Genomic DNA, 21148 nt, shown 5'->3' on the forward strand with positions numbered 1-21148 from the left:
TTGTCACTATCAGTAGATATTCACTATAGAACACAAAAGATTGATGGTTTTGGGGTTTGAAATAATGGGAAGCAGGTCATATTTGAAGCCTAATTGGACCAGGTCAGTCTTGATGTTATTCAGTCTTAAAATACAGACTATGAAGAAGGTACCCTTGAAGGAGAAGCAGCTCTTATCCTGTGAGCAGAGTGGGAAAGAGTTCTATCTAAGGGTTTTTAATACATTTGTTGACTATGTGAACCTCAACCAATAGCAATGATGGCCAAATCTGCAGTTTGATTAAAATAAACCTGCAGAATGATTTTGTTAAATTGGCAGATGCTTGAGGAGCACTAAACTGAAGAACTGGATCAGAAGTCAGCAGTGAGCACAGATAAAGAACTTGGACAGTATCATGATATTCATCAGAATGTATTGAGCTCTCATTTGATTATGCGCCACCTAGTAGCAGTACAAGAAAATAGCATAACAGTGATGCAGAGTATACAGCCGTGGCCAAGTTTTGAGAATGACACAAATATTAATTTTCACAAAGTCTGCTGCCTCAGTTTATATGATGGCAATTTGCATGTACTGCAGGACCAGGCTGGAGATCACTCTGTCATGCTGATTGAATCACTCTGTCATGCTGATTGAGTTAGAATAACAAACTGAAAGCTTAGGCGGTGTTTACACGAGAACGAAACGGGTTGTATCTGCTACTTTTCTCTCGCGTATAGCCCGTTCGTTCACACGAGGCCGTAACGGAACCGCGGAAACGGACCCCGCAAACGATAACGGGTCCCAAAGTGGATAGATCTGCAAACGGAACGCTCTGGGGGGCCAAACGGCTCAGTGTGTACGCCCTATACGATTTCCAGATAACGATGAAGCCATAGCCCCACCTCTGCTGCTAACTGCTGTAGCATGGTCAGTAGCTACTGTCAGTAGCTACTGACCATGCTACAGCAGTAGCAATAGCAGTAGCTACTGTCAGTAGCTACTGCTACTGCTACTGACCATGCTACATTTGTTAGTGCAAAATCTACAGCTCCTCTACCACAACCATCAGCACCAAGTGGACATGGAGAATTACATGAACTACATGTTGCTAAATCCACCGCGGGGCATAAACAGAAGGGCAACCATGGCAACCATGCTCGGGGGTCTTCTTCGCTGCTTTTGGTGTATTTTGTGGCAGAAGTACAGCGCCATTTACAGGCCCGGCATATGTACTACAGTGTTTCCAGTGGTCTCGTGTGAACGGACACGTTAAATGAGCCGAATGCGTGTGAACGGAAGACTTTTTTGATAACAAATTCAGTCCGTTTGCGTTTGCGCTCCCGTGTAAATGGGGTCTTAGAAAGCAGAAAGCAGAAACCCACAAATTCGGACAAACTCCAAACATTGATTATGCAAGAGTGGGCTGCCATCAGTCAGGATGTGGCCCTTAAGTTAATTGACAGCATGCCAGGCCGAATTGCTGTGGTCTTGGAAAAGAAGGGTCAACACTGAAAATATTGAGTCTTTGTATAAACTAAATGTATTTGTCAATAAAAGCCTTTGACACTTGTGAAATGCTTGTAATTATAGTTCAGTATACCAAAATAACATCTGACAAAAAGATCTGAAAACACTGAAGCAGCTAACTTTGTGAAAACCAATACTTGTGTAATTCTTCCTGGACCCCCTGCAGTTGGCCTACAGAGCCAACAGGTCTGTAGATTATGCTGTCAACATGGCCCTTCACTTCCTCCTCCAGCACCTGGACACAGCAGGAACCTACGATCACAGACTTCCTGTCTGACAGGAAGCAGCACGTGAGGCTGGGGAAACATGTCTCTGACCCCAGGACCATCAGCACTGGTTCCCCTCAAGGCTGCGTTCTTTCCCCTCTGCTCTTCTCCCTGTACACCAACAGCTGCACCTCCAGTCTCCAGTCTGTCAAGCTCCTGAAGTTCAGACGACACCACCCTCATCGGACTCATCTCTGGTGGGGACGAGTCTGCCTACAGGTGGGAGATGGACCATCTGGTGACCAGGTGCAGGGACAACCACCTGGAGCTTAATGCTCTCAAGACAGTGGAGATGGTTGTGGACTTTAGGAAGAGCGCAGCCCCACCCGCCCCCATCACTCTGTGTGGCTCACCATCACTCTGTGTGACTCCCCATCACTCTGTATGACTCCCCATCACTCTGTGTGACTCCCCAGTCACTGCTGTGGAGTCTTTCCGCTTCCTGAGCCCCATCATCACCCAGGACCTCAAATGCGAGCAGAACATCGGCTCCCTCATCAAAAAAGCCCAGCAGAGGATGTTCTTCCTGAGGCAGCTGAAGAAATTCAACCTGCCAAAGACGATGATGGTGAACTTCTACACCTCCATCATGGAGTCCATCCTCACCTCCTCCATCACCATCTGGTACGCTGCAGCTACAGCCAAGGATAAGGGCAGGCTGCAGCGTGTCATCCGCTCTGCAGAGAGGGTGATCGGCTGCAATCTGCCATCCCTCCACGACCTGCACGCCTCCAGGACCCTGAGGCGGGCAGCCCTGCTTGATTTGGAAAGACATTGTCGTTCAAAAACGACATTAACACAAAACAGCCACAGAACAGAGCTAACACACATGCTAAGAAAATCCATCAAATAACAGAGGCTGCACCAAGTGAGAAACCAAAGCACAGCTCATCCAGCAGTGATGCGAGCTGTTTAAAGGGATAGGCAAACTGAAAGACCTTCAGGTAAAGCTTCACATAAATCCTGACATCAAACCTACGTGCTAACCACAGACGTGTACCATTCCACATCCTCAAGAATGTTGAGGATGAGCTTCGGAAACAAGAGGCAGATGACATAATCGAGGAGGTCACTGGACCGACACCATGGATGGGTCTTACCTATTATTTCACCACCCAAGCCTTAAGACCCTGACAAAGTAAGAATTTGTGTTGACATGCACCAGGCTAACACAGCCATAGAGAGAGAACGACACATCACCCCCACCATGGATGACGTTATACACAAGTTAAACAGACAACTAGGGATGCTCCGATCGCCAATTTTGGGGCCGATCGCCGATCCGATCGAGTGGGCGGGGCCTATGGGGATCTTCCATTTAAAGTGCGTGTTTAAAACTCAGTTAATGGGGCTCATTCACTGGCGCTTCCACAAACAACAACCAACATAATTATTACATTCAAATGAAGTACATTATTCAAGTTTACATTAACTTTGAATAATAACACGGGAGAAATGAGCGGAAGCGCTCTCTTTTCCTCTCTCCCCCTCTCTCTCTCTCCTGACAGCCTGTCAGTATCTCATGCAGCTCACTGATCCAGTAATGAGTGACCCGACAGTGAAGAATAAATATATTTATAACTAGTTTAGCTTGTTCCAGAGGTAGATCAAATAGCTAAGTGTGTTAGGTCTAACTCTTATACCCCTTTCACACCAAGTCTTTTCCCGTTCTAGCTCCGTGCTAGAGCTTTTCTGGTTCAGAACCGGTTCTTCGGTTCAGCTCCCGCTCTGTTCACACCGCTCAGAGCCCGACTGGTGCTGCCGCTGCTGCGTCATGACGTCACAGTTTACGTCGCTGATTTTCTCCCCAACGGCGCTCACCTCACAACAACAACGGGCCGGGGACTGCGTCGGGTCGATGATCGTGTTGCTTTTAATCATACAAAGCCAGATTAAATTAAATAACGACTTCTCCAACCTTATACTTTTCTCCAGAGTGCCGTGGTTCATTGTTTATTAATGTGTTTCAGCGGCATTTACCGACCGCTGCAGTGCTGGCTGCTCTTCCACGGGAGTTTATTCTCCCGTTAGCTCACACGGCTCTAAAGTATTCACTGTCTGACTGTCACACAAGCAGCTGATACATATCCCCAGTTCCCCTTAAGTGAATGTGTGTCAGTCTGAATTGACGCTGTTTGGCATCACAACGCTGTTATGAAAGTTTCTCTGGTATAACATGGGTGATGTTAGCATAGCAACCGAAGCTAAACTGACTACTTGCTAAGCCGTTTTCTCCAGGCACATTTTACCGGCGTATTTTTCATTATGATTCTACTTGTGATAGTCGGACATGACAACCTGTACAGCCCATGTATTGATTCCATCCGATAGCATGCTATAATAACAAACAAAACGTCTGCCTGCTCTCCACAATGATCAATAACAGCGAACGGATGGTCAAAGTAAGGTACAAATAAACAGAATCACACGAAGCCTGGTTAGTGTTGCCTGACTTTATAAAGTGTGGTTTTTTTTACAAGTGTGTGGTTGCCTTCTAGTCACTTTGCTCAGCGCTACTGCTTGTTACAACTTTTACTTGCCATACTCGCCTTAACTGTTAGCTCAGGTTAATCTCGCCCCCCTCCGACGTAAGCGTGACGTATGCGGTTCTTGCTTCTAGACGGACAACTTTTTGGTGCTCGAAACGAACCGGATTCCGGAGCTTAGCCTGTTAAGCCCCGAGCCTGTTTTTCAGGTTTCAGGCTCGAAAATGACATGCCCAAAACAAATGACTACAACTTAACTTCTAAAAGGGTTATATGAATAATTTCTTTTATCAAAGCAAGGTTACATCTGTGAGTTGGATGTAGAAGTGTCAGAATCAATATAGATTTTTCTCAGTCAGAGTAAATTCAGATGGAACATAGTAAAAAAAGGTAAATTCTTACCTCCGCCTAAAGAAAAAACATTACTTATAGTGAAAACCACCCTTGAATGATGGGATGGTAGACTAAAAGCTTTAGGAATCCAAACTATAACAAATAATAAGTACCCTGTATCAAGATTGAGGCAAAACAAGTTAAATTTGACCTTTTTAGAGAGGTTTAGCAAAAGAAAGTTCCAGGCGGAATAAGCTTTCGGCACATTTGGGTACATCTGGTTCCATCAGTGCCATTTGACCTTTTTCAGGTACCAGACTATAAAAATGATGTATTACATTGAATTATCACCATTGGTATTCATTCCATCCAAAGAAAAAAATAAAAATAAAAAAAAATCTTTTTTTTTTTTGGGGCTTAACAGGTTAGAGGCTGCTCCGCTGCGGTGTGAACAGGAAAACCCGGTGCTTTTCAAGCTCCAGCTCCGAACCGGCCCTGAAACACCGTTGGTGTGAATGGGGTATTAGTGTGTGTTCTGCTCCGCTCACTGGTCCGTCACAGCGGGTGGAGCTGCAGGATTTCTGCTTCACACACGTTGCATACCGCTATTTTATTGTCTTTTTTGGACACCTTAAAATACTGCCAGACCGGTGAAGCCATTTTTGCGAGCTTGTTTTGCCGCGCACAGAGAAAAGTGTCATGTATTTTACGTCATGCGATCGGCTCTCGCGATCGGCATTTTTAGAGAGCACCGATCGATCGGCAGAGAGTGAGTATCGGCCAATATTGATCGTGGCCGATCGATCGGAGCATCCCTACAGACAACTGTGTTTTCTAAACTTGATTTGAGAGCTGGATACCATCAGCTAATGCTTCATCCAGACAGCGGATACATTAAATATCATACTCAATATTGTGGACAATCCCCACAGGAGCAATTTGGGGTGAAGTGTCTTGCCCAGGGACACAACGACATGCTGACTGCAGAGGGGTTTGAACCTGTGCTCCCCTGATCCGAACACCAGCGCACTAGTGCACTACGCCACACACCTCCCATATACATCACTACGTTCACCACTCACCTTGGATTAAGACTGAGTTTTGGCATATCCTCTGCTGTTGAGGTATTTCAAAATGCCATATGCCAAACACTTCATGGTCCTAACGGTGTGAAAAACCTCAGCGATGACATCATTGTTCATGGTGCCACTCAGGCTGAGCATGACAACAACCTCAGAGCCCTGTTCCAGAGACTCAAAGACAGTGGTCTCACACTTAACCATGAGAAGTGTGAGTTCAGCAAATCCAGGCTCAAGTTCTTCGGTTTCATCTTCTCAGTGCAAGGTGTTTCAGCTGGTCCCAAAAAGGTTGCAGCAGTGCAGCATGCCACAGATCCTCAGAATCAAACTGAAATCAGGAGTCTGCTGGGCATGGCTAATCATTGCTCCCGGGTTATCAAAGACTTCTCATCCATATCTGAGCCATTACGAAAGCTCACCAGACTAGACACACCCTGGATATGGGGCCCAGAACAGCAAGCTGCTCTAAAGACGCTGAAAGACAGACTAACCAGTGACACAGTCATGTCATTCTACCCTGGCAGAGAGACAGAACTGATAGTGGATGCTAGCCCTGTTGGACTGGGTGCAATCCTCTGCCAGCATGATGAAAAAGGGGTGAAGCACATGATGGCATATGCAAGTCGGTCTCTAAGTGATGTAGAGAGGAGATACTCCCAGACCTAAAAGGAAGCACTGGCTATTGTGTGGAGCTTTGAACCACCTGCAAGGATTGAAAGATGGGGACTGAGGCTTCAGCCCTATCACTTCAAGGTGGAATACAGAAAGGGAGCTGAAAATCCAGCTGACTACATGTCTCAACACCCTCTACCATCTCACACAGGTGACAGCACACAAGCAGCAAAGGTAGCAGAAGAGTACGTAAACTTCATGCAACACCCAACGCTATGACACTCACAGTGATCAAAGCAGAGACAATTAAAGACCCGATCCTTCAAGAGGTAATCACTCTTATCCCTCACAACACATGGCATACATCTGATCAATCACAACATGCCTCAGCAGAGATCAGGAAGCTGAGTACAGGAGTGTGGTGGACAGTTTTGCGGAGTGGTGCAGTCGGAACCACCTTTAGCTCAACGTCACTAAAACGAAGGAGCTAGTGGTTGACTTCAGGAATCGGAGTACCGCCCCAAGCCCAATTAAAATCGTGGGCATGGATGTAGACATTGTGGACAGTTACAAATTCCTGGGTGTCCACATACACAATAAACTGGACTGGAATAAAAACACTGACGCCCTATATAAGAAAGGCCAGACTCGCCTGTATTTCCTCAGGAGACTCAGGTCCTTTAACGTCTGCAGCACTATGTTGCAGATGTTTGGTCTCCAGTGTGATCGTCTTTGCTGTAGTGTGTTGGGACAGCGGGGTGAAGACAGCTGATGCCAACAGACTCAACAAGCTCATCAGGAGAGCAGGCTCTGTCCTGGGAGAGGAGCAGGAGTCGTTGGCAGTGGTGTCGGAGAGGAGAATGCTGAGGAAACTTCTCAATGTTTCCTGTCGATATTTAATTGCTCTGTTTTACTATTATGCTGCTGTGTATATTGTATTTTTGTAACTGTGGCACAACAATTTCCTTCTGGATAAATAAAGTCTTATCTTATCTTATCTTAACATGCTGCCATATTAAAACAGTTCAGACAAGTTAGCAGCGAGCTGACAGTATCACACGCATCAGACATTGTACTGAGGGGCACCAGAATAGTGATTCCCACTGGTTTGGTTTGGTTTCCAGATATTGATCACAAATCAGAAGCATCAGTAAGCAGCTGTCTTGCATATCAGGCAAATACCCCAGCTGGACATACTGAGCCACTAAAAATGTCAACACTAGAAGAAGAAGAAGAAGAAGAAGAAGAAGAAGAAGAAGAAGAAGAAGAAGAAGAAGAAGAAGAAGAAGAAGAAGAAGATTTGCAGACTACTTAGAATGTCATAATGGCCAGTTCACACCACTGTGGTGCTCTGCTGCTGCTGTACACACTGTTTCTTGTATCCACATAGGCAACCCCTGTGTGAGTTTAAGGTAAAAAGGTCGGTAATTATATACACCACACCGTCTGTATCTGTTTCTTTCAAGGTTGTCATTTGTCATTTTGATTGGCTGCCAAGAAGGCAGGTCTTACCTAATGAGAACAGACGTCGTAGGGAGGAGAGAAGAGGTGTGGATGGAAGAGAGTGACAAAGGACTTTCGGTTTAGACAGTGATGGACTATGAATGACAAACCCTCATAACTACAAGCATTTTGATTAAGGTTCTGTCTGCATCTATTTGTAAATCCTTATGAACCACAATCAAAGGAAAACGTAGATAACCGCACCCTTTTTTATCGTTGCAATATGTCATGTGTCTTACCAGGAGCTACAGCGCACCACAGCAGCTCCATTAACAAGGACAAATATAAGATTAAGAAACAAGAAACAAAGAAACGGATATTAAACATAACATCACAATCACTGAATACAATATGTAAAAGACTCTTTGATGTACATTTGATATGGGATTGCACTAAAGAATTTTTCAGACAAACCTGATTAAATCTTTGGAACCCGTATCTCTTATTTGATGATAACAAGTCATATTCACAGTTCAGAACATGGTTGGGCTCAGAAACAATGTTTTTTGCAAGCCTCAATATGTTATCATGCGATGGTGATTCATAGAGTTTCTTTAAGGTTGACTAACAAGTCAGAGTGTCCTCTGGAGTTGGGGTTAATGCAGTCCTGGTCTGAAACAAGTGTTGGACCAACTGACCAACACACAGCCCGAGATCCACTGCCAGGACTTATTGAATATGTATACAGCATCAGTTCCTAGCTGATGAAATTGATATGAAATTTGTCTAAAATGACTTTATGCTCTTGATTTGTTCTCATAGAGGCTTCCATCCTCTCCTATGATGGCAGCATGTATATGAAGGTGGTGATGCCAAACATCATGCACACTGAGGCGGAGGACGTCTCGCTGCGCTTCCGCTCTCAGCGGGCTTACGGTCTCCTCATGGCCACCACCTCCCGAGACTCAGCCGACACGCTCAGGCTGGAGTTGGATGGGGGTCGTGTCAAACTCACGGTCAACCTAGGTATCGTATACCCCCAATCCCCCCCTCCCCCATCTGCCTCCACTGCTCCACCTTTCCCGTGAGACTGTTCACTGTTAAGCGGTGACCTCTGCTTTCACCTCTATCCCTTTGTTTTCTTTTTGTATCAGTTACTCATTACTATAATGCCTTTCTAACTGGTTTCTAACTTTACAACATTTGTGCATGTCCTTTAATGCTGTGCACACAGAGAACCACGGACTGCTTACTGAATTCAACAATTTACCGGATAACATCTTAGGCTACACATCATAACTTAATTTATTTTAATGGTAAACATGTGTTGCCCATCTTTGAAACAAACAAACCATATCCATATTCTTGTGTACAGAACTTTTGAGACAGTCTCAGCACAGACTTTACAGAATATGCATTATAATGAAGAGACACTGGGCTTTAAAGTCTGGTTACTAGTTAAGTTTCTAGTTAAAGACCCAAGTCTGCTGAGACTTTCTAAGAACTGATTTCCACCAAGTATGTCCACTGATCTTCAGTCCACCATTTAACAGGACATCAGAAGAAACTTCTTGTCTTTCTCACTAACCTCATTGTTCCGTCTCTCTGTCACCCTCCTGTTCTTCTGGGAGCTTGTTTTCTTTGCTGATGATGGTGTTTTATCTGGAATTTTATGCTTTTTCAGTTTTTAGTTTTTATGTTTCCCGTTCAACTCCATTTTTCATCCTGCTTTGTCAAAAGATGGTATTCACCCCTTCAAAGGCCTTAAGCCTGCGGCCCGTCAGGCGAACAGCCCGAGAACAGAGCCCAGCAAAACCTACAGCTGGCTGTGACCCCAAAAACATTTTCAATCATAATTTGTAAAGAATGACAAATTAGTCACATATACAGTATGTGTTTTTAAAAGGATAACATGTACAGTAAGAGTAATGGCACTATCAGCAGACGTTGGCTGGTTTGCCATACCACATAGATAACCTATTTATTCATTATGTTAATTCATGAAAGCAATATCCCAGATACCAGGTAAAATGTTCATGCTATGCAGCTCTAATTGGTCAGAGCTTATATCATTTCTTAACCTATATTAATCTGTGTGAATTTCTGCACTTTGTTAACAAGTAAAAATGTTAAGATCTAGTTTTGGATTAATCAAGTGACACTAGGCGTAGGATAGAGTTGCAGATCTGATGGTTGGGGTTGTTGTGCCTCTGCATGGTGCTGGTGCTGATTGGATCGTGGCTGTTTGCTCCCACTTTTCTGTTGCGGTTGACGACACATGAAACCACCAGCCACATGGTGACCAACCCTCACTGTCTCACAACTGAATACAGCAGTCATTCTGGCCTCAGTGGGACTGTTAACAGATCACATCAACACACCTCAAATATAACCTTTCTGCTGTTTGAACAGCAAAATACAATTGAAACATTCTTGATTTCCTGACTTTTCAAAGTTCGATGGCTCTAAAATGGATAGCTGCTTCCACCGTGTCGGTGCGGAGGCTTTGGAGCCAGAGACTTTGACTGTTCTAAACTAAATATGTAAATCTAAAATGGAACAGGCAGTGTTGGGTTGAAACATTCATGTAGCTGGTACTATAAGTGGCCATTTTACTGTAATACTGTGCCTAAACAATTTTTAAATCTTAAGTCTGGTTCTAAGGGTAACACAACTCTAGAAAAGCAGCTTGTAAAAACCAGTACATTTTAATGACAAATCCATGCTTTACCTTATTAACTTTTAAAAGATGATTCTGGAAATCTTAAAAGTAAACTAAATGAATAAAATGGCTGCCTTCCTGCATGTGTACGTCCCCGGAAGGGTGGACTTTTTGTTTTTGGATGTCTGCAGCAGTAACCTTGAAGGATGCAATTTCATCTGTCATTTATTCTTCCCCATCTAGACTGTATCAGGATAAACTGTAACTCCAGTAAGTTAACACTCAAGTTTCATTTTGCTTTCTATGTTGATGCTATGTTGATGTTATTTCTTTAAATGAAATGTATTTTCTTAAATGGGAATTCTGCACCGCCCTTCCCTTTTCTCAAATTGCTATCAGAAAGAAACACTTCACCATTTTGCCCAGTAGTAGCCACATACATAATTATTGTATTTCACTCTGCCACAATGTTTAAGTAAGCGTAAACGCCAATTCAGAACATTTAATAAGTGATGACAATAAGTGCTTACAATCTGAGAGCAAACAGAGCTACTTAGGTTTGTTATCCAAGCTTTTACTGTCACTGACACACTTTATTTGGAAAGCTTGTTTATTATTTTAATACTGTTGATGTAGATGTTCAACATGCTGGTGGACCTCCACGGGCCATATAACCTTGACCCCCTTTTTAGTACCCAAAAAACCTTTTGCTAACAAGTCTACATTAAATCCTTCCATCTGGTGATTGATTATAGAAAATGAATAGTTGGTGTAAATAATTCATTTGGACTCACCAATAATAATAAAAAAACAGTTTACATGTAGTCCAGCACACAGTCTATTCACATGTAATTAATGAAATACAATTGTTATCCAATCTGTACATACATCGTGTTAACTAACCAATAAAGCTAAAACAAAACAGAAGTACCTGAATCTATCAACAATAAATCCCAACGGAGAGAAATGATGTAATGACCAGATTTAAATGTAAGCTGAAGCTCGTAAACCCCCGCAGCATCCACTGTTCAAACCTATAGACCTTATCTGAATGTTTCATAGGGATCCAAACGTTTCTTGGCACAATGCATTATTTTTTCCTTCAAAATTAAAGAAACAAATGAGGTCATTTAAATCCAGGGAGCACATGATAATACAAATATTTAACATTATTATTAACCATGAGCAACATGCATGTGAATGCCAACTCATATATTGTTGTTGTTTACTTATTCTATCCTCAAAACTAAAACTATGATACGTTAAAATGATATATTAATGTTTGTGTCTCTCTAAAGACATGTTATTAGTTATGTCAAATGAACTAAATATATAAATTGGACTCGCAGAAATACGCAGAATATGCAGAAGAGTTCTGTACTGTCGGAAGATGTAATACATGTCTTAGGTACAAAAAGTATACTTTCTTTTAATGAATTCATATGGATTGCTTTTACTCATAATGAGGCCATGGATATATTTTGACTTGTCTCCCAGTAAAAAATATCCTTTCTGATTGGATCCTAAGCTATTAGAGGAACAGGCTGAGCATTTGTGAGCTATATGCGCTTGGCTCTGTGCCCACACAGGGCGCTGGTTTTAAAGGTTAAACCTAGGGATGCACCGATACACCGATACATCGGCCGGAGACTGGCATCGGCCGATGTTCGCCCTATTTACTGACATCGGCAAATGAGGTGAAATTCACCGATGGCAGTCGCCGATGTTTTTGTTATTTTTTGTCGCGTTCTGTCATAACATCTGCGGCAGAAAACAAAACAACAAAATGTCGGAAGTGTGGGACTATTTCACTTTTTCACCCAGTTTGCAAAAAGTGTTCCGTTGACACGAAACGGAGCGCTCTCTTTTCCTCTCTTTTCTCTCTCTCTCTCCTATCTCTCTCTTCTCTCTCTCTCTCTCTCTCTCTCTCTCCTCTCTCTCTCTCTCTCTCTCTCTCTCTCTCTCTCTCTCTCTCTCTCTCTCTCTCTCTCTCTCCTCTCTCTCTCTCTCTCTCTCTCTCCTGACAGCCCGTCTCATGCAGCTCGCTGATCCACTAATGAGTGATCCGACAGTAAAGAATAAATATATTCATAACTAGTGTAGGTAGATTCAGAGGTAGATAAAATAGCTAAGGGTGATAGGTCTAACTCTAAACATGTGTTTTGCTTCGCTCACCGGTCCCCTCACAGCGGGCAGAGCTGCAGGTGATCCGCTGCGTACTTTCTAAACAGCGTACTATGATGTTATAATAACGAATTTGCTCAGCCTTTGAAACTGAAAGCATTTTGCGAGAACATTTTTTTGTTTTTCCTGGCAGAAAGTGTAATAACAACATTGGGAAAAAAATACATTAAAACATCGGCATCGGCATTCGTTATTCTTAACATCGGCATCGTCCAAGAAATGTAACATTGGTGCATCCCTAGTTAAACCTCTTTACTCACTGGCTCTGTTTGTTGGAAAGGTGGGGACCTATGTGGATAATTTGGCTCCTGGTTCAAATATTCAGTTCTTTTGAACTGTGAAAAATGTAATAATTCTGATTGGGAGAAGCTGACTGTCATGGGCTGCTGCGCCGTCTTCTGTTGTTGACATTGATTTGCGCCCCCTATCAACAGAAATTACGTATTAAAAGTAAATGTAATCAAAAGAGTAATAAAGACAGAAATAAAAGAAAGGAATGAAACATGAAAAAAAGGGTTTTATAATCCAAAAATGAGTAAAAGCAATTTTGTCGTTACCCTTTCCCTTTCTCTTTCTGATCAAATTATTTGAATGCCTTGACACACTTCATAGTGCTCAGGTGTTTTAGAAGAAATACAAATGTCAAGTATTTTGTATTTTGTACTTTTTTCAAAACCAAACTTTTGTTTCCCAGAGTAATAAGAAAGATATTAAAAAACCGATTTAAAGCCATTTTCAAGCTAAAGCTAAGCTGCTTGTAGAATTCTGACAATGATTCCAAACTGACAGTGGGAAAACAACAGTTTGGTTTTGGGCTCAGGATGTCTTTAACTTTGTGATTGACCGTTGTTCTCAGGCAAGGGACCGGAGAATCTGTATGCCGGGCAAAAGCTCAATGATAATGAATGGCATACAGTAAGAGTGGTGCGCCGCGGAAAAACCTACAAGCTAACTGTTGACGATGATGTAGCAGAAGGTACACACCCACAACTCGGTTCATGCTTGAAGATGAATGTTAGCGTTGCCTTGCGGTATCACACCATGCTGTGGTGTGTCGCCTTAGAGATTGATACATCAATATATAATTCTGCAGTAAAGACAGGATGTAGATATGTAAGCTTTAGTGACAGACTGCATTTATCTAATACTGTTAATGTAATTTTCTCCTTAAATCAGCCCTTTTGTGTTAGTGTCAGACAGTGTTCTCTTTTCTTTTCGTTTTTGTCTTTCTTTTCAACCCATCCCCTCCACCCTCCCCTTCTTCAGGCCAAATGGTGGGTGACCACACTCGCCTGGAGTTCCACAACATCGAAACCGGCATAATGACGGAGCGTCGCTTTGTCTCCAGCATTCCGTCCAGCTTCATCGGTCATCTGCAGAGCCTCAGGTACAACTACTTACTTTACTGTTTTAACGTGCAGACATTCAAATGTTACTAATTATTGCTTCCATCTTAGCAATGAATCAAATGACAAGGTAACTTGTTCACAGAGCTTTCACCCAGATTTTGTAGCTTTACACATTTATTATTATTTTAAGATAATAAAATTGGTTTCACATCACATGTGTGTTTTTAAGTTAATGTTTGACTTTTGTTCTTCCAGTGGACACAACCATGAGACAAAAATGCAAATTTTTGTCAGTTAAAATAAAAATATGCCTTGTAAGACAAATTATTCGTCAGCACATTTTTTTTTTTTCAAGAACCAATAGGAAATATAAGATAAATAAAAAAGATATACACATATTAAGAAAAACTGAAAAAAGATTACATTCAATGCGATCACACATTTCACGGTGCTTTATTGCACTTACTGTAGCTTGTTGAGCAGTTCTTCTGCCCCCAAATGGCACAACAAGTCAGTGACTGTGGCTTTATTTTTCAAGAAGCCATCATGTCATTTACTGTGGATTTGATTTAAATATTGGTCTCCCACATCCACACTTCAGACAGTTTTTTTTATTATCCTTTTTCCTGAAGTAGACAAGTAAGACCTTATTTTAAAGACGATCATTTTGAGTGCCTGTTCCTGTCTTTTCTGCAGATTTAACGGCATGCTCTACATTGACCTGTGCAAGAATGGGGACATTGATTATTGTGAGCTCAATGCCCGCTTTGGGGTTCGTTCAATTATCGCTGACCCCGTCACCTTCAAATCAAAGAGCAGCTATCTGAGCCTGGCGACGCTGCAGGCCTACGCATCCATGCACCTCTTCTTCCAGTTCAAGACCACCTCCCCCGACGGCTTCATCATCTTCAACTCTGGAGATGGCAATGATTTTATTGCTGTAGAATTGGTTAAAGGGTATGTTTTATTTTTAAAAGATGGTTGTTAGCCTTATATATATTAAAAGGTTTAGTGACATATCTTCTCAGCTCGACTAACGTTCTGTTTTCAATACCGCATGCTGCACCATTCTTCTATCACCTCAGCAAGCTAATGAGTAGACTCGGCTTATTGTTCCTGCCTTTGCAGAGGTTAGACCAAGGCCTACACCAGCTGTATACTCCTTCGGGAAGCAGTCCAGTTTTGTCAAAACATTCAAAAAACCTTGTTCCCCCTCTGCCACCATGCCAAGAAACAAACATTCAAAATGAGAGATACAAACCAACCATAAACCCATGTAGCTGAGCCAGGTGATTGATCCAACATTCTGAACTTTTTGTCTTACAACAGCAGGTATTCCAGGCATTGCACATGACTACAACGAAAACAAAGTAAACATACAAAGCAACACAAAAAGAGACATTCCGCCCTATTTTTATTCAACCCAGTCTCACAGCATTTCATGTTATAGTCATGACATTTAATCTATTGATTCGTGTTCACCAACACGATTTTCCCCTTTTTTTCGTGTCACACAGAACGATTTTAAAAGCAATTGGATTTCTATTGGTAGTGTGTTTCGTGCCTGCACCACGTATTTTTGTCCGGTCGGGTCTTGGAAGACCGGAAGCTGTGTGGTTCATAAAAACATGTTCTTACTCAATATCAAGCCACGATGATTGTTTTTATTTTAAATCGTATAATGTCGGACTTTTTTTGCCGTCCGCAAGGAAAATAAATGGCTCAGAGCCTCAGAATACTGAAATCTGTATTTTTTAAATCTTTTTTTCCTTCTAATTAGTTATTATTTTCTAAATAACATCTCTGGATTTTTTGGCGTCCGTCAGGAACTGAATTTCAAAATAAAATAACCGGAAACAGATGTAGGCCTATATGGGACATTTCGAGCATCATTGCGATACACACCCACTGAACTGATTACCCAAGATCCTCAGCTATGGTTTAAGCTCGGTGATTGGATGTTTTAGCCGCAATGCACGTTGGGATATGGTGCGATATTTTCAAAGGTTTATTGACATATCATATACACAACTACGTTGAAGTTATGCAATGAATGAAAAATTTGGGTCGCAGGTTCCTCAACATTGCATTACAAGACATCTATCGATATCTGTGTACCTCCACCATTAAACATATTCTGCACATTTCTTATACTATCTACATACATCTTGTAAGAGTATAATTCATATGTATAATATCAGTTAAAATAAGTGCTTCAACATAGTTAACATTGCAGGAAAGCAATATATAAGACGTTAAGTACTTTGTCAGGCTTAATATTTATCTGTAGATACCCCCAAAGCTTTTTTCTTATTTAAAAGAAGACCTTAACCTAAAGTATTCTTTAATGTTTAAATAAAGGTTAATTAGTTTGTCTGTTTTGCACATCCTCCTATTAATATCTTTGTACATCCGGCACTAAACTGTTTTATTGTAGAGATCACTTACAGTATCTTCTTGATTTTTTATATTCTATATTTCTATCATTGACCTTCTACTTTCCCCCTATGTATGTACTCTTAATATTTTTTTCATCAAATATAACATATTAAAACAATTATTCAATAACGTGCTTTAACCACAAGGTACACACAAGGTACACACAGCATACTAATAATAACTTTGTATTATTAGTGTAGGACACTTATGTATGTATAACATCTGAAGATGTGTAGTTTTATTCATGTTTTCACATAATTTTACAGGATATTGCTATACTATTTCACATGTTTTACTTCTACACATTAATATCTGATTTGTAAAACATCACAGACAGAAAGGTATATCCGTCATTTAATGGTAAGCTATTGAAATTCTGAGTCTCTCCCATCACCCAAAACCCCTGACTATTCTTTCAACTCAGTATTTACATTCTTATATTCAAAGAAAATCAATAATATCTTTAAAAACTACAAGTCCTTTTCTATAAGCTGTGCACCGTTATGGTGTAAATACAGCCTATCTACCAATTGGATCAAATATAAAAGTCAGCCGAATTAGTGTTGATACTGCAAGGAGACGTATTGTGTGAAGAGAAATTGAAGATATTGTTTAATTGCTAATATATTTAAGATCCACGTCACGTATTCAGTTTCGGTGGCAGTTCTTCCAGTTTGTCCAGAAGTCTTGTCATCAGGGCTCTATAAATAAAGAACTACGGCAGATGTGTAATATTTAATGCAGCCGAACCGTGTATTACAATGCATTTATGTGATGACTTTCAAAGAGAAAAGCAAGCACACTCGGAATACAGTATTATTATTTTTTTTTTTTTAAATGTTTTTCGGATTTCATATCGCATTAACACCATATCCCAACGTGCATTGCGGCTAAACAATCCAATCAACGAGCTTAAACCATAGCTGAGGATCTTGGGTAATCCGTTCAGTGGGTGTGTATCTGTTTCCGGTTATTTTATTTTGAAATTCAGTTCCTGACGGACGCCAAAAAAGCCCAAGATTATAGAATTAAACAAATAAATCAAAACAAGGATAATTGTGTGTTATTGTTGAGTAAATAACAGTGTGTTATTTAGAAAAGAATAACTAATTAGAAGGAAAGAAAGATTTAAAAAATACAGATTTCAGTATTCCGAGGCTCTGAGCCTTCTGAAACTTCTGAAGCAATGGAGACGAAACTCAGAGAGACACGAGGAGAGCAGGAACTTTGATGGCAAACACTGATGGTTTATTTGGAGCTTCGGCCGGAGAAGTCACAAGACATGTGCTGTGCCACGAGTTGACACAGTGGTTGCCAAACCAATTCTGAAGATCTCTACCCCAGACCCCTGTATTTAGCTAGTTCTGAGAGAATAATCAACATGCTGCATAACAAGATAAAGCACTACAACACCTCTATCAGCTGACACTAACAGGCAGGAGGGGAGACAACACACTGAGAGCAGCCCAAGGTTGCAGGCCTGTGCTCAGTGAGGGCAGTACACACTGATACACTGGGTCAAAGTTATGGGCCCAGGAAAATATTTCCCCAACGACAAAGACCAGTAGGTTTTGGATCACCTAACTAAAGATTAGCCCCACCTTTCATCTGGACGTCCAGCTGCTCCTCGTGGCTGCAGGGAAAGACTAAATGAAAGCTTGTTTATATTAGTAAAGTAATAAGTAAATACATGTCTAACTACATAGTTGGTTTTATGCCAAATTAAATGTGTCTCTATAGTGTTGTGTTCTACTTGCAACTTTCAATTTGAACCACTTGCTGCATATTTCCTCCAAGTCTTCAGTTTGGGCTTGTCCACAAAGTGAATCATGGTCAGACCCGGTTTCTCCAAAATGCCTAACATTCACTTTACACTATAAACCGACATCATCGTCTCCAGGCCATATGTGCCACAATGTGCAAAAAAAAACAGGAAGTTAGGAAATAATTTTGTGCAACTCTCAATACCATTTATCTTGCAGATACATCCACTATGTCTTTGACCTTGGAAATGGGCCCAATCTCATCAAGGGTAAAAGTGACAGAGCGTTGAATGACAACCAGTGGCACAATGTGGCCATCACCCGAGACAACAGCAACACCCACACACTGAAAGTAGATGCCACAGCCACAAGTCAGAGCATCAACGGGGCCAAGAACCTCGACCTGAAAGGTATGCAGAGGACATGACACCTGTGAAATGTTTACATCTTATTTTGTGTCTAATATGCCATCATTGTTAATCTTTAAAGGTCACCTATAATGCAAAATGCACGTTTTGATGTCTTTTATACATAAATATGTGTCCCCGGTGTGTAAGGAGACTCACAAAGTGTCAGAAAATACAACCCTCTCTCTTTTCCTCCTTACCCACATCTCTAAAAACGGAGGTACAACAGAGCTGATCCAGATTTGTTGCGGTCATGGCGACATTACTAAAATGTGGGCTGGCTTTACGTTGAACTCTTGGGAACGTCCCGCCCACCAAACGTCTATCAGAAACGTCGCTGTCTCAGAAACAATGTGTGACTTGTTTTGGAAGTAATTTGGTCTGTGTTTACATTAGCAAGCATCGCTAACGCTCAGAGCTAACCTGTACTGGAGAGAGTATGTGTAAAGAAACCAGATGTAAAAAGTATTTACATCTTGTATAGTTTGAGCTCCATACTGTTTCAGAAATAATGCTTGATGTGGTTTGGAACATAATATGGCGTTTATTCACGGCAGCGTTTAGCTGAGTTTCTGCTGGTAGACAGCCTTCTCTTCACAGAGATCACTGCTTGCATACGGACGCTCCAAAGGGGCGTGGCCAGCAGCAGCTCCAAAGGGGCGTGGCCAGCAGCAGCTCCAAAGGGGCGTGGTCAGCAGCAGCTCGGTTACATTTAAAGGGCCGAACCCAGAATCAGCACTTTAGTAACAGGGCTGAAATAGAGGGGTATGAGGCATGCTACAATGGGTGATCTGTTTGCTATTTTGAGCAAAACACTTCAGAAACATGTTTTGTATAGATATGGTCCTATAATATATTGGTCAAATATAGCATAATAGGTGAGCTTTAAGTATTGTAACTGTAGTGCATTGTACAGCGTCCCTTCTAACACCATGCCACTACCAAAACTGTGTCTAGTGGGTGTGCTTTGCAGATGTGTAATGTGAAAGTACATTTAATGATAAACTGATAACTTGATAAAATACCTCAGATTTGACTTGACCCTGAGAAATAAAGACGCATTGCTCTTAAAGAAACTGTTTAAAGAGTATACATGATTGGATCCTCCTGTTCTTCTCCTCTGTGTTTTCTACCTCGCAGGTGATCTGTTCATCGCAGGACTGGGTCCAGGCATGTACGGAAGCCTTCCTAAGCTGGTGGCTTCCAGAGAAGGCTACCAGGGCTGTTTGGCGTCGGTGGACCTCAACGGTCGCCTGCCGGATCTCTTAAATGACGCATTGTTTCGCAGCGGACAGATTGAGCGTGGATGTGAAGGTACACCGTCGCTCCGATCAGAACTTGATTTAGACTACTACAACACAAACTCCAACTCCAGCAGCCCTTTCTACCTGCTCAATGCAAACAGTAGCTCCCCCGCCCTGTGTCCATGCAGAAACCCCTTCCTTCTATTAACTGTACTTGTTGCCTCACTTAGCCACTGCTAAACTCAGGCCAAACAAGGAACACCTCCTCACACACACCACCAAGTTATCGGCCACATTGGTCGCCCACACACACAGCTGTCCAACCACCATCAGAGCTAGTGCTGTGAAAATACTGCCAGGTAGTCTATTTTTTTTTTTATCTCAGAGGCTTTTGTAGAGTTTCACATTCACATTCATATGTATCAGAACATTTTAGAAAAGCTCAGGTTACTTTAAATTTGATACTAATATGGTAGCATCTCAGACCGGTGTTATACCATCATTAATGCAGTGGATGTGTCAATCCTAAATGCAAACTTTTATGACAAACCTTTTTAACCTCACAAAATAATTGTAATAGGCTAGTCAAAGCTTCAGTCCTCTATCAATGTCTACATATGCGTACATTATTAAGTGTATGTCACCCACTTCATGGCAGAACTAGCCCAAAACACAACTGCGCTCGTGATTCTTTTTTTAAATGTGCACAATTCAATTCTTAGAGATTTTGTGTTAATATTACATTATATGATTTATATAATAATGAATAAAAACTCTTTAAACATAACGTTTGTATTGTAAAGCACAATTCAATGCTAAAGATCAGGCAAACAGCATCATTATACTTGCTGGACAATCGTTTGAATTTATAAATTCCATAGCTTATCCTAACACAGAGTTTGTTTGCTCCATGGATGGGCTAGCAATGCCTCCATTATATGTGTCGACACACATTTTAATGTTTAATGTCATCTTAACTTCAAATCACTAAGGAATTATTTACCTTCAAAGCCCTCCATACCACATAGACTTAAAGAGTAAAAGTACTCGTTGCACACATGTAGAGAAGATGTGAAATGTGAGCTATACAACTTTATTAATTAGAACAGAATCAAATGTCAAAGGTATAACACAAGTCTAGGTTTAGGATGAGCAGTTTTATACCAGGCCATACGGACCCTGCAGTCATACAGTTCCTTCACAAAGCAAAACAAACAAAGGCTTCATTTGTTTTGTGTTGATTTCCAATTGTTTATGCATATTATACAGCTTAATTGGTTGTTGAAACATTTTGCACATGCAAGCTAATCTCACCCAAGGACAAAATGTTTCCATTTTTTTAATGCAAATTATTTTGCAGTTCTTTTTGTCA

At 41.4% G+C, this 21148-nt stretch overlaps 1 protein-coding gene across 3 annotated transcripts in view; it reads left to right on the forward strand.

Annotated features, from left to right (window-relative positions):
* The window catches only part of nrxn3a (neurexin 3a), a 200104-nt gene that overhangs the window by 123869 nt on the left and 55087 nt on the right, over positions 1–21148 (forward strand). For all 3 annotated transcript variants that reach the window (XR_004556265.1, XR_004556266.1, XM_034134763.1), the window contains 7 exons: positions 8551–8754; positions 10634–10660; positions 13431–13550; positions 13841–13961; positions 14620–14880; positions 18345–18535; positions 19673–19846. Coding sequence is in view for 1 of the 3 variants with exons in the window: in XM_034134763.1 (XP_033990654.1) it covers positions 8551–8754; positions 10634–10660; positions 13431–13550; positions 13841–13961; positions 14620–14880; positions 18345–18535; positions 19673–19846 (1098 nt within the window). In the remaining 2 variants the exon portion in view is untranslated. The remainder of the gene's footprint in view (positions 1–8550; positions 8755–10633; positions 10661–13430; positions 13551–13840; positions 13962–14619; positions 14881–18344; positions 18536–19672; positions 19847–21148) is intronic.

The sequence above is a fragment of the Trematomus bernacchii genome, unplaced genomic scaffold (genome assembly GCF_902827165.1).
Source record: "Trematomus bernacchii unplaced genomic scaffold, fTreBer1.1, whole genome shotgun sequence".
NCBI lineage: Eukaryota > Metazoa > Chordata > Actinopteri > Perciformes > Nototheniidae > Trematomus > Trematomus bernacchii.